General features: G+C 53.4%; 6 protein-coding genes across 6 annotated transcripts; 3 read left to right on the top strand and 3 right to left on the bottom strand.

Annotated features, from left to right (window-relative positions):
• Nucleotides 1-139: 139 nt before the first annotated feature.
• On the bottom strand, nucleotides 140-3,207 carry BKA58DRAFT_38848 (uncharacterized protein). Its single transcript, XM_046170661.1, has 2 exons — nucleotides 3,172-3,207; nucleotides 140-3,114 (listed from the first exon to the last, which is right to left on the bottom strand). The coding sequence occupies exon 2, from the start codon at nucleotides 2,881-2,883 to the stop codon at nucleotides 403-405; it is 2,481 nt and encodes an 826-aa protein (XP_046021157.1). The 5' UTR covers nucleotides 2,884-3,114; nucleotides 3,172-3,207; the 3' UTR covers nucleotides 140-402.
• Nucleotides 3,208-5,095: 1,888 nt separating this feature from the next.
• Nucleotides 5,096-5,692, top strand: BKA58DRAFT_38825 (uncharacterized protein). The gene has a single exon (XM_046170632.1). It carries the CDS (start codon nucleotides 5,194-5,196, stop codon nucleotides 5,596-5,598), a length of 405 nt encoding a protein of 134 aa, XP_046021156.1. The 5' UTR covers nucleotides 5,096-5,193; the 3' UTR covers nucleotides 5,599-5,692.
• A 1,771-nt stretch (nucleotides 5,693-7,463) lies between these two features.
• On the bottom strand, nucleotides 7,464-8,029 carry BKA58DRAFT_322824 (translation protein SH3-like domain-containing protein; the record flags this gene model as incomplete). The annotated part of the gene is made up of 4 exons (XM_046167879.1): nucleotides 7,464-7,621; nucleotides 7,675-7,768; nucleotides 7,821-7,883; nucleotides 7,934-8,029. The coding sequence occupies 4 exons, from the start codon at nucleotides 8,027-8,029 to the stop codon at nucleotides 7,464-7,466; spliced, it is 411 nt and encodes a 136-aa protein (XP_046021155.1).
• A 195-nt stretch (nucleotides 8,030-8,224) lies between these two features.
• On the top strand, nucleotides 8,225-12,235 carry BKA58DRAFT_38734 (uncharacterized protein). Its single transcript, XM_046170548.1, has 2 exons — nucleotides 8,225-11,653; nucleotides 11,725-12,235. The coding sequence occupies exons 1-2, from the start codon at nucleotides 8,467-8,469 to the stop codon at nucleotides 12,045-12,047; spliced, it is 3,510 nt and encodes a 1,169-aa protein (XP_046021154.1). The 5' UTR covers nucleotides 8,225-8,466; the 3' UTR covers nucleotides 12,048-12,235.
• Nucleotides 12,236-12,347: 112 nt separating this feature from the next.
• On the bottom strand, nucleotides 12,348-12,795 carry BKA58DRAFT_443505 (Oligosaccaryltransferase-domain-containing protein; the record flags this gene model as incomplete). The annotated part of the gene is made up of 2 exons (XM_046173986.1): nucleotides 12,348-12,559; nucleotides 12,624-12,795. 2 exons carry the CDS (start codon nucleotides 12,793-12,795, stop codon nucleotides 12,348-12,350), a joined length of 384 nt encoding a protein of 127 aa, XP_046021153.1.
• A 142-nt stretch (nucleotides 12,796-12,937) lies between these two features.
• BKA58DRAFT_323766 (uncharacterized protein) lies at nucleotides 12,938-14,090 on the top strand (the record flags this gene model as incomplete). The annotated part of the gene is made up of 3 exons (XM_046167930.1): nucleotides 12,938-13,529; nucleotides 13,582-13,618; nucleotides 13,691-14,090. 3 exons carry the CDS (start codon nucleotides 12,938-12,940, stop codon nucleotides 14,088-14,090), a joined length of 1,029 nt encoding a protein of 342 aa, XP_046021152.1.
• Nucleotides 14,091-14,735: the final 645 nt, after the last annotated feature.

Raw genomic sequence — 14,735 nt, 5'->3', positions numbered from 1 at the left:
AAGTGTCTGGGTGTGGGGTAAGAGGCGTTCTATTTACAACTGAGACTCGTCCGTTTCGAGAGGAGAGAGTGGAGGAGGCGCTGGTGGTGGAGGTAAAGGTGTGTGGGAGGTATGGGTTGACGCGCTGTGGTGAGGTTGGCGTCGGGTATCTGTAGCGACTGAATGCCAAAAGCTGACATCGGCTTGCGGCTGCTGCGTTGGTGAACAAGGGGATGTGGAAAGAGACGCCCGGCGCTGATGAATGCTATGCTCGAGAAAGAAAGATCTGCTGTACAGGGTGTGATGCGTTCGCTAAGTGATACTACTTTTCGAGAGAGGATGGTGGTGATGTGTGAGGTAGAGGTAGAGGTAGAGAGGACTCATTATAGGCGTGACGACAGACTACGTTCAGACTCGAGGGCTTTATCGGCTTTGGCCGAGGTTCAGCCATGACATGTCTGATTGCTCCTTTCCGTTGCCTTGGTTGGGACCCGGGCCGGGGAAGAGGGTTGCTGAGCTCTCGTGTCCCACTTTGGGTGGTGGGTAGAAGGAGTTGAACTTGGGGCTTGGTAGCGCCGCCTCAGCCTGGCCTCCTTGTGCACCACCGGGGCCACCTGGGAACACCGTTGCTGTGCTCTCGCGATCTTGTGGGAGGCCGAGACGTGGTGGCACGGGGTACATCGAGCTGAACTTGCTCTTGGGCATTTCCTCTGTCGGTGCGGGATGTGCGTTGCCTGATGGGAACATGGTGAACGTGCTGTCTCGCATGTCGGGAACAGTGGATGCATTGTTGCCTTGGCCGGGGTAGAAGGAGGAGAAGTTGCTCTTGGGGTAGAATGAATCGGTGCCGTCGGGGTAATACGAGCTAGCACCGTCGTACTTGTTAGAGTCGATGACCATGCTACCAGTGTACTGACTGCTCGTCCGTCGGTCATCGCCCACTGGAGTCCAGCTTTCTACGGGGTGGCGTAGATAGTGATCACCGTCGTGACTGAGAGCAGATACTGTGCTGGCATTTGAGTTGGCGCGAGCAAGCTCTGCTTGCATCGGTTGAACACCATGTGGAATGACACTGTTGGGGGTTCCAAGCGTTGGACTTCCACTGGCAACTCGGCTCAAACGCTGTCCGTCGTTGAACTTGGGGATCTCTAGTGGAGCGATGTGTTGTGATGGACGCGAGCTGTACATGCGCGAGTTGGTATATTGTGACTGGCTGGCCGTACTTGTTCGGTCTGAAGCGAAGGTAGAACGGTCGGCAGGTGGTGCACTTGCAAGATTTGTAGCTTCATTATTGGCGAAGTACCGACTCCAGCCTGAGCTGCGTGCTCTTGGTGCAGGCTTGCCTGTCCGACTGGAGTTCTGGCGAACCATGGGCGCGACAGGCTCCGGCTTGAGGTCAAACTTGGCAAGCTCGTAGGGCTCGTTGTAGCCTTCAGAGTAGCCAAGCGGACTGCTCTTCTTCACAAGTCCTGCTGTGCTGGCATCGCTCGCAACATTCTTCTTGTGGCCGTTATTGCTACCACGTCCCTGGATGATGGCAAGCGATGTGACAGAGTCGTTGTTGTGTTTTGGCTGGTAAGTCACGACAGCTCCACCGGCCTCCTTCATGAAAGCAGCGCCGCGGTCGGCAAAGCTCATGCGGTCGTTCTTCTCGATGTAACCTGGGTTCTGCTTGCTCTTGTTCTTCCTGTACTTGAGACAGAACAGAATGAGAATCAGGATAGCAGCGATGCCGAAGATCGTACCTAGTGTAGCGCCAAGAACAGTGAGCATCTTTCCCTTGTTGCTTGGGGGAGCCGGTGGTGGGCCGACTGCCTCTGTGGTGCTAGCACTGGGCGTGGCCGATACGGATGCAGTCGAGGTCGGTGTGGATGACGCGCTCGAAGACGATATTGAGTTCACTAGGATCTCTTGTCCAGAGAACAACGCTGTCGCATTCATCCACGCGTTCTCCTTTGCGTCAAAGACAGCGATGGGTTCATCGGGGTTGCCTCCACTTGCGACGGTAGTACCATCCTCCCCTTGTGCTAACGAGTAACCGTTTCGTGTCACCGTCGGTGCGTATGTCTCGTTGTACTTCGACCAGTCATCCAAGACTACTCGCTTCACCTTGTCTCCGCCAGCAAGAGTTCCCGGGGCTGCGGGCGATCCGTCCTTGTTCACGAGGAGGATTCGTTCCACAGAATTTGGTGTTACACTCATGTCGAACTTCTGCAGAGCGATCCTTCCGTCCTTGTTGGAGACTACTGAGCATTTGACAGCATCTGCGTTGACGATCGGTTGTTCCAGGCTGACGCCGAGATCTTTCCACCCTGACGCTTCACTGAACTTCCATACCGCGGTGTTGGTAGCGCCACCACCGACTAATAGCGCAGTGTTCGCGTCCGAGTTCATCAGCATGGGCTTCACTGAAAGTGGCGCGCCGGATGGCGGCATACTGGATACCGAGTAGGGCTCGACAGTAGACATCAGGAAGGATTCCGACGATGGCCCATTGTTCCCGTCTGTCTGCGACCCTGCGTATACGAGAATCTTCTGTGAGTCTTGGAGGTAGACAGCGTCATGGTTGACTCGATTTTGTGTGTTCCAGCTCTCAGACCTTTGCCAGTCCCATTTCTTCTTGGAGAATGTGTAGTGCATCAGTCCGGGATAGTTCCACGTTGAAGCCGTCTCGTTGACGCGCCCTCCAACAATGAACAGCTTAGCCGCCTGGGTATCCCCCTTGGGGACTGCCTTCACGCATTGCGCTCCAGTAAGCGATATGTCCATAGGCAGCGCCTTCCATTCTGCCCCCTCTTCAAGCTTTAGCGATTGAAATCCAGATGGCGAATATACGTAAAGCGTGTTCTCGTAGATGATTGAGCAGTGCTCACTCAGCGGGTATACGGGCTTTGGGAGAGCCATGGTGATGTGGATCGAATGATGGATCCGGTAAGAAAAGCGAACGTGATGTGAGTTTATTCTCGACTCGAGACGTAAAGCAATAGACTAATTATGTTTCCACTCGACTTCGCATGACTAGGTGTAAGGTCCAGAATTATTAGTTGTCCGAAGATGGTTGGGTCGACCGCGCGTTGGGAAGGCGAATGCGACGACTGAAGGATACAATTGGCTCGTAAAGACAATCGTAATCGTCTGTAGTGCGACAAAGCGTCAGTATGGTCCAGCAAGTAATGACCGTGTCGAACGTACTCGAATCCAAGACAGATGTCGAGACCGAGCGCGACAGTATGTTCGATCTGGCGAAGGACGACGATGGATTGATCCGACTAGTGCAAAGGGAGCGACGGGGCAACCCTCTCTCAAAGAGGCGAAGAGGTATACGAAGGGTAGGGCGAAATGAGAGGCAGCACAGCTCAGCGGTGTGCGGGAGTCGAGATGGAAAGCCGTCTAGGTGAGGCTGTTCAGGCACACGGAGGCTGAAGCTGGGGAGAGACAGGTGAGCCTGAGCGAGAGGGAGACGTCCAACCGGCCGCTGCGAGGGTCCGTTCGCGCTCACGGTCGTGCAAGGGCAGCTATCGGGTGGGCTTGGGCATCTCCCAAATGGCCTAAGCGGCGACGGCACGAGCGAGGGTGTGACCATGCACACGAAGAGTGTCAGGGGCAAATGGTGAGACAAACCAATGACGTCCCGCAGCTGTCGTCGTTATTCGCCAGTGCCCCTGGCCTTAACCAAGAGTATTTAGCGTCTATTTTAGCCAAGAGACATGCTTGCAGCGAGGAAACAGCCCCAGTGTCGGAACATGTCGCTGGGTTTCTGTGCAACCGCAGCACCAGCAGAATCTGCACCGTGAGGATGTTGAGAGCTGCGGGGTCAACGGCGAACAGTACCCGGCGCCATCCAACGCTGCATTATTGCAGTCGAATACATGATGGCATCACTTCGCCCCGACTTTCGCTGCTGCGGTGCCGATCTTGTCGCTCGTTGTGCATCCCACGCTCTTTGCGCATGAAACTCCCAGGCTCGACACAGCAAGGGTTCTGATCATTTCCGCTCCTTCGACCATTTCACGAATCAAGACAGACCGCTTCCTCCTTGCCTTTTTCTGCTCGCCTGTCGCACGCCATTCCACGATCGGATGAAATGCTCCGGTACAGAAAGACTTAAAGAAGGTTCCGAGGACTCGACCTCAGTGCTCGCACTCGCATGCCTAAAAACGTGTGCAGCCGTATATGCATGCACGTAAAGTAGTACCTATCGATAGTGCGCGTCCGGGCGACGTGCCCGGAAGCTATGGCGAACAGTTTGGCGGCGCTGGGCAGACTGTGCACTTTGTGCACTCTCCTAGCCTGTTGTGGGGTTTAGGCACGACAACACGCCGTTTGTTGGTATCGCCCACCGTCGTCACATCTACATCACATCTATGTGACGACGATTCGAGATTACTGACCGTGATGGCATGATGGCAATAAAAAGAATGGGAGGCGCGCGCGCAAGTGGGCGGCTTCGTGACGGGAGGGACACGAGAGACGCTCTAGCGGGCACCTGAAACAGAAACACGGCCCTTCTCATGGCGTGCATACCCTGACTCAGCGCGCAACACACCAGCTGCTAACCACGCGCTTTACGACGTAAGCGCATCACGATGGCCTCGACATCACGATCTACAGTTGTCTATGAGATCACTAGCGACCACGGAGCCTTTTCGACGTTGCTAAAAACGCCCTGCATGCAGCCAACCTTAACCGTGACCACATTGGTGGCACAGTGCACATCCTCATTAACCATTCGGATGCCTACCCCGCCAACTGCACTAGATCAGGACAGCAATATCCGGCTACGTGCTAGGCACGCATGGGATGCAGTTGGTCGTCATCAATTTCATGCGAGCTGGAAACGACGTTCCTTCAGCAGACTCATGAACTATCGGCAAAACAACTCTCTGGCAGCTACCGACTCACCAGGCGATCCTGGTCCCCTACTGTCACGAGATTCGAGACGGATCTTCTCAGATCTTCAATCTTGCTTTGCCACGTTGCTAAGCCCCGAGGCATGTGTCCAGACTTTTTGGTGGTGAGCCTATCCCAAAGTTTGGGCTTGGAGAGACTTTACGGGGTCGAAAGGCTCGGAGCGTTTGAAGAAGACGGCTGGTCCCTACCCACATGTTCGCTATGCGAAACAATGCCTCCGCTGGCAACTCACGACTCTCTGTTTCGCAGTGGTATGCCTGCTAATTAAGTCTTTGCTACGCAACTAAGCCAGCATGTTTCTTCATGCGTCCTGGGGTCTGGGGAGACACTTGGCTGACCTTTCTTCCAATGGCTCTATCGGCTGTCATGCGTGCGCAGATGCCCATGCATTGGACATTGGATTCAACGGCATGTGAACGGCACTTGCAGCTGTCACAACCATCATGTCGGGCCATACAAAAAAGCATCGAGACGTTGTTACCCGAGGGGGGAAGAAGCAAAGGAGCGGACCGCAGCGTTCGATCTATACTCGGATGCGTTTCATCGCTAAGTAACGGTTGCTTTTTCCAGATGAACTGTTGCGGAAACTCGGCATCGCCGCCACATCCCGCAGTCAAAACGGATGTCATTACACGCTGTCGCATGCTGCACGTATGCCAGGCACTCACCATAACTCAATGGCGAAATGGTCTCCTCATATATCGGTAATCACAACCGCTCTCTATGTGGAACCGATCAATCATGCACGCGATCAAAGTGCCGTATTACCACTTTACGCCCTCCGGCACTTACACGCATCTGACGCCTTGCTATTTAGAGACGCCGCACTTACACTATACATGGGCTGGCGCCTGAAACATCTCTGCTATTCATATGAGTGAGATATAAGATCGACCTTATGTCAGATTCGTATGGTAAGATTTGTGTACCGTGCCGCAGCGGCTGCTGATATCACATGATGCGTGGTCTAAAGCTATCTTCTTTGATAACATGGATGATGCAAAAAGCATAGAGTCTTGAGTAGCGAGGTAGAACATGTTCGGTGTGCGTTGCATACCAGAAGAAAATCCTTCCAATAGTGTTCGTGTCCAGATATAGAACACGAGATGAAACATGAAGACATCCAGCTCACGCAACATCATTATCAATACGAATATCTCAAGATCGGTCGTATCGTGTATCTAGCCTTCGTACTTAATCGTGCAGTGCCATAAATGCACATACCACACGTGTGCCAATTCGTATGTCGGTCTTGAAATATGTTCTCGTGTTCCGTAGCAGTAGCTCAATTGCTTTGACACGCAGTTCACGAAGAATATTACCACCCGACTACACCACGAGAACATGACTCAAAGAGCAAGAATAACAACTCCATCTCTCGCCGAAAATTCCCTTTATCTTTCGTAACACACCCGTCGCATTCCTGAGCGAAAAGACCGCTATCTGCATCTAGCCCTCAGCCTCCGTTAGCACGAAATATGGCACCCTCCAGACGATATCCGATTCGCTCACGCCTCCTACAGTAGTTCGCAACTCCAAACACAAAGTCCCATATATCCTTATCGATTAGTTCTTGCTGGCGTTGGGCAGCTTTTAGATGGTGTGGTAGGTACACCACAGTTGTGGCGATGTGCAGTAGCCGAAACGATGGTTGGCATGTACAAGCAAAATGTGATGAACGCCACCATGTTCTTTTGGGGCACTAAGTATGTAGGTTGCACAAAGGAACGAGCGGAGATGCTACAATTGGGATAAGATACGATGTGATTTACAAAGAGGTGATAGTCATGAGGAGAAATGCGGACGTGAGGCAAATGAGTTGTATTGGTGTAAGGTCTATAGGAGCGGAATCTCCTCCATAGTAAGGAACGATGACTGCTAGCAGCCTATTGTAGAACGGTTTGTTAATCGCGACAGGACGTTAGGTGATATCCGAAACCCAGGGAATCGGGACTTCTAAGGTGCTAAACCAGTATTTGTAGTTACACTAGAGATCACTACGAATGCGAATGGGTGCGATTGAGTGGTACGCTGCGCTCGCCAAACATGGCCATGGTTTCAATCAAAGTTTACCAGTTGACATTGTAGTCATACTGACTTACAAAAACTCTGTGTATAGTTGAGGGAATGTATCTCAGCGTCAAACCATCTCCGTCATGGGAAAATCTCAAAGGTGGTCTGCATGCGAGCAACGACTGCTGTCGTCTGGCGTTCTTCTCCGCTAGTCGTATAACTCACGTCAACCATCAGGTTCGGTTGGGGAGTAGATATACTAGCGTGTGTGTCAAAACATCACGTGCAGTGTCACGACGACGGCTGGAGTAACAAATCTCATTCGTTGCCAAACTCCATTCCATCGTGGTATCATTTCGAACAGAAAACTTCGACGGGGCCGCATGATGGCAAGTCCATTGTTCGAGCTAGAAGCCGGTATAACGCCCTGCTTTTCCATGCGCGTGTCGCATGCCCAAACCGTGAACCCATGATATGCATTTCATCCTCTAGGGACGGGGATGCTCGTGTCGATGTCCCTCATAGCCGTAGTGTGTCGTCAACAGAAAGGGACGATACGCTTATTGCTGCTCCCTCTGCTTCTTCTTCTCCTCGCGACCGGCGGACTTGCGCTCCAGGATTTGCTCACGGTCCTTGTCGAGCTTGAGCTTGGTGACGACGACCTTGGAGGCAGCGATGGGGATGGGGACGGACTGGCCGTTGCTCTTCTCGCGAACGACTGTGTTGTGAATTAGTAAATCTGCTGGCGTGTGGAGATGGAGGGCTACGCACTGCCGTTGACGTGGAGGCAGTACTTGAGGCGGTAGACGGAGGAGATCTTGCCCTCACGTCCCTTGTTGGAGCCGCGGACGACCATGACCTCGTCCTAGGAAAAGTCAGCATACGACAAAATTGGGGGAGAAGATCTAGATACTTACATCCTTGCGGACGGGAATGCTGCGCACTCCGTGCTTCTCGCGGAGCTCCTTACTCAGTGGCGCCTGAAGGTTGTTAGAACATGTCCCATGCAATGTTCCAAGTCTCTTCATACGCTCATGATGACCCGACGCACACTACTCGGCGCACTGAAGTGCGCCTTTCGGGACTTGCGTCGAGAGCTCGCGACCATTGCGTTAACCTTGGTCATTTTTGCTGTGGAATTGGCGGGTTGTCGGGTTAGTAGACAAAGTTCGTGTCGCGATCACAAAATTGGTGTCGTGAGATGTGCCTCTGCTAGGGCGGGTTCGCTTCGCTAGCGCGGCCGGAGGGAACGTTTCGCCGCGCCGAATAGTCCGGCGCAGCAAGTCGCGTCTGCATCATCGAGCGCATCGCCGAGCCGGTCGCGCACTTTCAGCATGCGTCGCAGTTAGTCTGCTCTCTCGACCAGCGCATACATTGCGCCTCGGTGCAGCCTCGGTACGGACGATACCAGAGTGCTGTATTAATGTTACATCTACACCCACCTGAATCCCCGCTCACGCCTACCCGAGCCCATTCACGCGAACCACGGTCCCCATGCAGCGATCCAATATTTCCTACATAGTGGCTCCGGAAGGGCTGGCAGACCTTTAGGAATACGCTGCTATGTCATCGAACAACTACAACCCTTATAGCTACCCGTATCAACAAAGCCCGGCGCAACAGTATTCGGCATACCAGACAGCACCCGCTGCGAACAGCGTCGCGCAACCGAGCCGCCAATATCAGCAGCCGCCGACGACCCAAGTCCAAGACTACGTCTCCTACCAATCGCAATCGTACGCGAATCAAATCAGTGGATATGGAACGGTGCAAGATAATCCATGGAGTAGCAACAACTATGGCGGGACACGAGAGACAACCAGAGGCGCCGCCGAGGTTTTGCGGAACATGAGCAGCTCGACATCGTATACGAACAATACCGCGCCAACGAACACCCAAGCGGGCTTCAGCGCAACTAATACGGCCGCCTCTTCGAACTCCAGTCGCTATGCCGCCGGCAGTTCGCATTCGCCCCAAGTACAGGCGCAACAACCCCACGCTGACTACGGACAAGCGCAAGCGCGTCCACGCAGCGTTAACGACAACCGCGCGCAGCCAACGAGTCGAGGCTTGCCATCACCGGCCGTGACGACAGGGTACCCTTCCCAGACTCAGAGAGCCCAAGCGATGGACACCCAGCAGCAACAGCGCTCTGCCAGTCCAGCAGAACCCCAGTACAACAACGCGCCCGTCAGCAACTCACGGAGCGCAGGTATGACCGCTACGGCGAACCAGCACTATGGCGATTACAATGCTCGACAGCTCCCTAGCGTTGCTGCTGAAGCTTCGCGTAACTCCCAGAACGCCACATCGTCAACGGCCTACAACTATGGCAACGCGCAAATGCCTTCTGCGATTGTGCCGCCACCACCGGCACCCCCCGCCAGTATGGCGGACACATACAGTGCACAGGGCACCACAACCGTAGACCCCATGGCAGTTTATGACCCATGGACAGAATATCAGCGAAAGCAGGCTGCGCAAAAGGCGATCGAAGATGCAGCGCGCGCAGAAGAAGGGAGGATCACCGAGGAGATGCGCAAGATAGAAGAGCAGAAGAAAGAAGAGGAACGCAATCAACAAGAGGAGCAGGCGAACGCGACAGAAGCGGCTTCTGCAGCACCTGACAGCGACGGCCCTGCTGAAGCACTGGAGAGCGAGATCCGAGCAATGATGGCTAAGATGAGAGAGCTGAACAACAAAGACCCGACACTCCTAGCTCGAATCTGGGAAGAAGAACGCAGAGCGAAAGCGCCCAAGTCTCCGACTGCGCAAAATAAACCCGCTCCTCAGTCTGCTACCCCGCAACCGGCACAGGCTGCTCAAACCGTCACGCTCCAAGCTACAAACTCAAAGAAGAAGACGACATCCAAACAAACAGTGAAGCCAGCTACGCCTGCCGTACCCCAAGCTGTCCCCGTCAGACAAGCTCAGCCGACTCCCACTCGACCCGCGGGTAACCCTCACTGGCCACCCGAGAAGAAGGCACATCTGGCGAGCGCAGCAGCAGCATATCTCAACGCCCAAAATGACGTTCACAAAGTTGAACCAAGCCAGATATTGGGCCTACTCAACAGTAACCCTTCCTACATTGAGTTATGCGAACAACTAGAGCAAATGGGACTGAAGCTAGATCGTCCAGTGTTCGCTAAGAGCTTACTCATGGCAGTACCAGATGTGAATTCAGCATCTCGCAATGCAGTGCAGGCGGCCCCAGTTCCAGTTCAGAAACCGCCAGTTTCGCCTGCCGTTATGAGAAAGGAAGTCGCGACCCCCGTTGCGCCAACTCCACAATACACGCCAGCAGCTGCCTCACCAGCGAACGGAAGCTCATACCCGTCATTTCCAGGGAGCGCGTCGGCCGCACCTGCACCTGTGCCTGCACCCGTCGCCGAAATGGTGCCAATCAAGCCTGAGCTAAGGAAGCCAGTAAACAAAGAAGAAGCCGCTCGCAAACGCAACCTGAGCGATTTAGTTGATTTGACCCAACTTTCAGAAGAAGAAGACATGGGTCCACCCCGCAAGAGAATGAACGCAGATCCGTACGCATTATACTCGCATCAGGATGCCATGGCCGTCGATGAAGAACCTTCAAACCCGAATTTCCCCATAGCAAACACTCGTTCATATCCGCCACAAGCGTCTGCGTCGCAGCTAGTTCACCCGCCTCCTAATGAACTCCGGTATCAGGTCTATGTTGAACCACTCGAAAAGAAGAACGCTCTTCGCCGGAATATTTACAATCCCGCAACAATAGCGAGAGACGTACTCCTCGCTTGTGGACGCCATCCGTCTGAGCGCAATCTGAACCAACATCTAGATGGACTGAGGACCATATTACCACAGATAACTTGGGAATCGGATCTCAGTACAATTAGGTGGGATTTGATTGATCCAGGAAGACCACCGCCAGGGTACTTCAAAGACAGCGTTCAAGCCTTGACGGGGGATGCAGACGATGAGGAAGATGATTCCGACGACGATGAAGCGCGTCGTGTCCGCGCTCCGCCAAGTGCGATTGGTGAAGGTGGGGCTCAGAAGGCCCAAGCTCTTCCCGAAGCTATCAATCCGTTTAAGCAGAAGCGCCGCGGTCGCCCTCCTCGACACTCCCTCCCCAACGGTGCGGGTCCAGTGACACCTAAACGTCCGAGTAACCCCGTTTCTATGAGCCAAAGTGCCCCACGTCCTACTTCCGGTGCTGCTGGTGTTGGATATCAAGCATTTCGCTCCGCTACGGAGTATGGGCCTGATGGCAAGCCACTGCCGAAGAAGAAGGGCCGCCCAATTGGGTGGAGGAAGGCAATTCATGGATCTGCGGCTGCGCAGTCTCGCCCAGCTATGAACGGTCACACCGGTCCTCTCAGGCACCAGCCGTCGCAACCGAGCTCATTGCGCAACGAGCCCATTCGTACCAATCCCCGGTCGCCGAGTGTTGCAAACCATATTCCGCAGTATCGATCGTATAAGTGCAAGTGGCAGAACTGTCAGGCGGATCTACACAATCTAGAGACGCTTCAAAAGCATATATACAAGGTGCATCGCAAGGAGACAGTTCACAACACTCTGGAATGCTTGTGGGATGATTGCGGCAAAGAAGTCACCAACTACGACCCTATGACGAATATGAGCATCGAGCGTCATCAGCCTCATTCCTTCGATCTAGAGAGCAACTGGCGCAATCACATACACGAAGCCCATATCAGTCCTCTGTCATGGCAGCTTGGTGATGGCCCGACTGGTGGTCTCTCTGGTAAGGAAGATCATTGATGGGCTTAGATGGTTAAACACTTGGAAGAAACGATCTAACACTCTCAACCATAGACTCGCATGATTCTGAGGCATATCTTAGCGATGCGCAAGGACGTCAAGTCACACCACGTATTGCAGTCGAGCGCGAGCGAATAGAAAAACTGAGCATGTCGTCACAGGCACCCGTTGGCCAGGGTCGCGGTCGCGGACGTCCACCCAAGCGCTCAGCGGAAGAAGAAGCCCGCGATGCGCAAGAAAGATTTGTGTCATTCAAGAAGCGCATTGGTGGGCCCGGTATGGATCGTGGAGGCGTAACGCTTGCCAACGAGAAGCGTCGAAGGGGTTTCATCGAAGGCGAGGAGGAGGAGGAGGAGCTGGTAGATGCCGAGGATTGAGGACTGCGAATAACTTCAGATTTGATAATTTTGTATAAGTACGCGTATACCCATAGCGAGGACAAGGCGCACTGGGAGTCTTTGTGGGCGCGCAGTCGAAGGAAACCGAAGCATGTCTCCATGCGTAAGCCATAGCCAATTCAACCATGTTAAATCCATCAGCGACCAAACCACTATATTGATACGCCAAAACTCCATGCTCCCATTCGACAGATGTCTCCGATCTGCAAGTAGTATCCTTCATCCTCATCCCAGCCTCTTTCCTTGTTGTACCCCTTCTTCCACGTATGCACCGCGCGATCATGCCTTGACCTTGCCTGACGCGGCCTTGGGCTTTTCCTCCACCTTGTGATCGTCGGAATTGACCTCAAGGAAATGGTACAGGACTATGAGCAGCATGGCAGCGCTTCCGAGGAAGATGGCAAGCGAGTAAAGTTGGCTGTCGGTAATCATCTTGGGTGCGACCGCGCGTCGAGTGTAGCTGGGCGAGAGGGTGTGAAGCGTCAAGGGCGCTGCGGAGTTGTTAGTAAATCCAATGGACGAGACGAATATGCCAAGAGCTTACGGAAGCTAGACGCGACAGAGTGACTCGGGAGACGGGAATGTCGCGGTAGTATTGGATGCGCAGCGATTGACTCTTGGGGTTCATGTGAAGGCCACCTTGAAGCTTCGGGAATGTCGGCGAAGGTAGGGCTGGCTCTAGCGCCAGATGCTCCGCCACTCGAAATTCCACCCCACACAGCGTCATTCTCACTTTGACACACACGATCCAGGTCCCATACCCCCCGCCAGGCAACGAATTTTCGACTCTTCAAGGCGCCCGGATCATTGGAATCTTCCAAACCAGCCCACCCCACTGTCACTTCAACGTCCGTAAACACTAAGCCAAGATGCCACCCAAAGGCAAGGGCGAGCAGCCCAAGGTGAAGAAGGTCGCGGTGGACAAGACCTTTGGTATGAAAAACAAGAAGGGAGGAGCCGCCCAGAAGCAGATTGCGCAGATTAAAGCCACCACCGCATCAGGTGGCTCGCCCGAAGAAAAGCGCAAGGCCGCTGAGAAAGCCCAGCGCGAGAAGGACAAGGCGGCGGCAGAGCAGGCACGCAAAGAAACCGCTGAGCTCTTCAAGCCGGTGCAGGTCCAGAAAGTACCCTTTGGCACCGATCCCAAGACCGTACTATGCCAGTTTTACAAAAAGGGAAACTGCGAAAAGGGCAAGAAGTGCAAGTTCAGCCATGACCTGGCCATTGAGCGCAAGACGGAGAAACGGAGTTTGTACACCGACAACAGAGATCAAGAAAAGGAAGAGGAAGAGGAACGACGGAAGAAGGATAACATGGATGAATGGGACGAAGACAAGCTGCGACAGGTCGTTCTGAGCAAGCACGGCAACCCAAAGACAACAACGGACAAAGTGTGCAAGTACTTTATTCAGGCTATCGAGGACCAGAAGTATGGTTGGTTCTGGACATGCCCGAACGGAGGTGAGTCTGGACAACGAAATGTATGTGAGGCGCGCGCTGACCTATATTCTAGGCGACAAGTGCATGTATAAGCACTCTCTACCACCTGGGTACGTATTCTCATCCTTTTTTCGCCATACGGCATGTTCATGTCCTGGAATCGAAACTAACATATTCTTCAGATTCGTCATCAAGACTAAGGAACAGCGCGCCGCCGAGAAGGCCTTGATGGCTAACTCACCACTCAACACCCTCACCCTCGAAGACTTCCTAGAATCTGAACGACACAAGCTCACCGGCAAGCTCACACCTGTCACACCCGAAACATTCGCCAAATGGAAGAAGGAGCGTATCGACAAGAAGCAGGCTGAGGAGGAGGCTAAGAAGATGAAGGAGGCCACTGGTAGGGCTATGTTCGAGAAGGGCGATTGGGCACAAGACAGCGACGCGGACAGTGATGACGAAGAGGGTGACGGCGATGAGTGGAACCTGGAGACTATGAGAAAGGAGACCGAGGCAGCGCGAGCGCGAAAGGAAGAGGAGAGAATGGCCGCCCAACTCGGCAACATGACAGTATCTTGAAGATATCCATCCACTTTGGATCGAACACCACTGGCGGAGATGAAGCGGGAAAGCCTCGCCGGCTGCCACACAATGCTGCAAAAGCTTGCGGGGCATTACCGGGACCTGGCTTCGATTGAAGTATGTGGAGGCGACAGATTGACTTGATGCAGCCTTTGTGCATCATCAGCATGTTTGGCCGTGTCTGGGCTTCAGCGTTCATGCGGCATGTCCCATCATTATACACAAAGCTTAGTCGGCTTTATGTGAACGGCGCTGGCGTCTGGGTTCTGGTATATATTGGTATTATACATGATTGTACGAATACAGAAGTACAATTACCGGGGCAAGTTGCTCTACGGACTCGCATTATCTTGGTACTTACTGGATGCATTTGAATGAGCGTATGAGGAATACGAACAAGATACAACATGAATGCCGATCTCTAAACAAGCTCGCATCCTGGAAGATTTGTCGCCTCGCAAGCATTATGAAGATCTATTTGATTCAAAACTTTCCTGAAGAAATCTCGTGATTCGCGATTCATTCCACTTCCCCACGGCCAATTTCAACATCTGGACGGCACATTTCAGTATCTAGACGGAGGATTTCAAGACCGTCACGGCGTAATTCAGATTGTGTTCGATGACTAGCAGCACAGGTCCA

This window comes from Alternaria rosae (genome assembly GCF_020736505.1).
Source record: "Alternaria rosae strain MPI-PUGE-AT-0040 chromosome Unknown BKA58scaffold_10, whole genome shotgun sequence".
NCBI classification, from domain to species: Eukaryota; Fungi; Ascomycota; class Dothideomycetes; order Pleosporales; family Pleosporaceae; genus Alternaria; species Alternaria rosae.
Note: the sequence above shows the minus strand (reverse complement) of the source record. Positions and strands in the feature narration are given on the sequence as shown.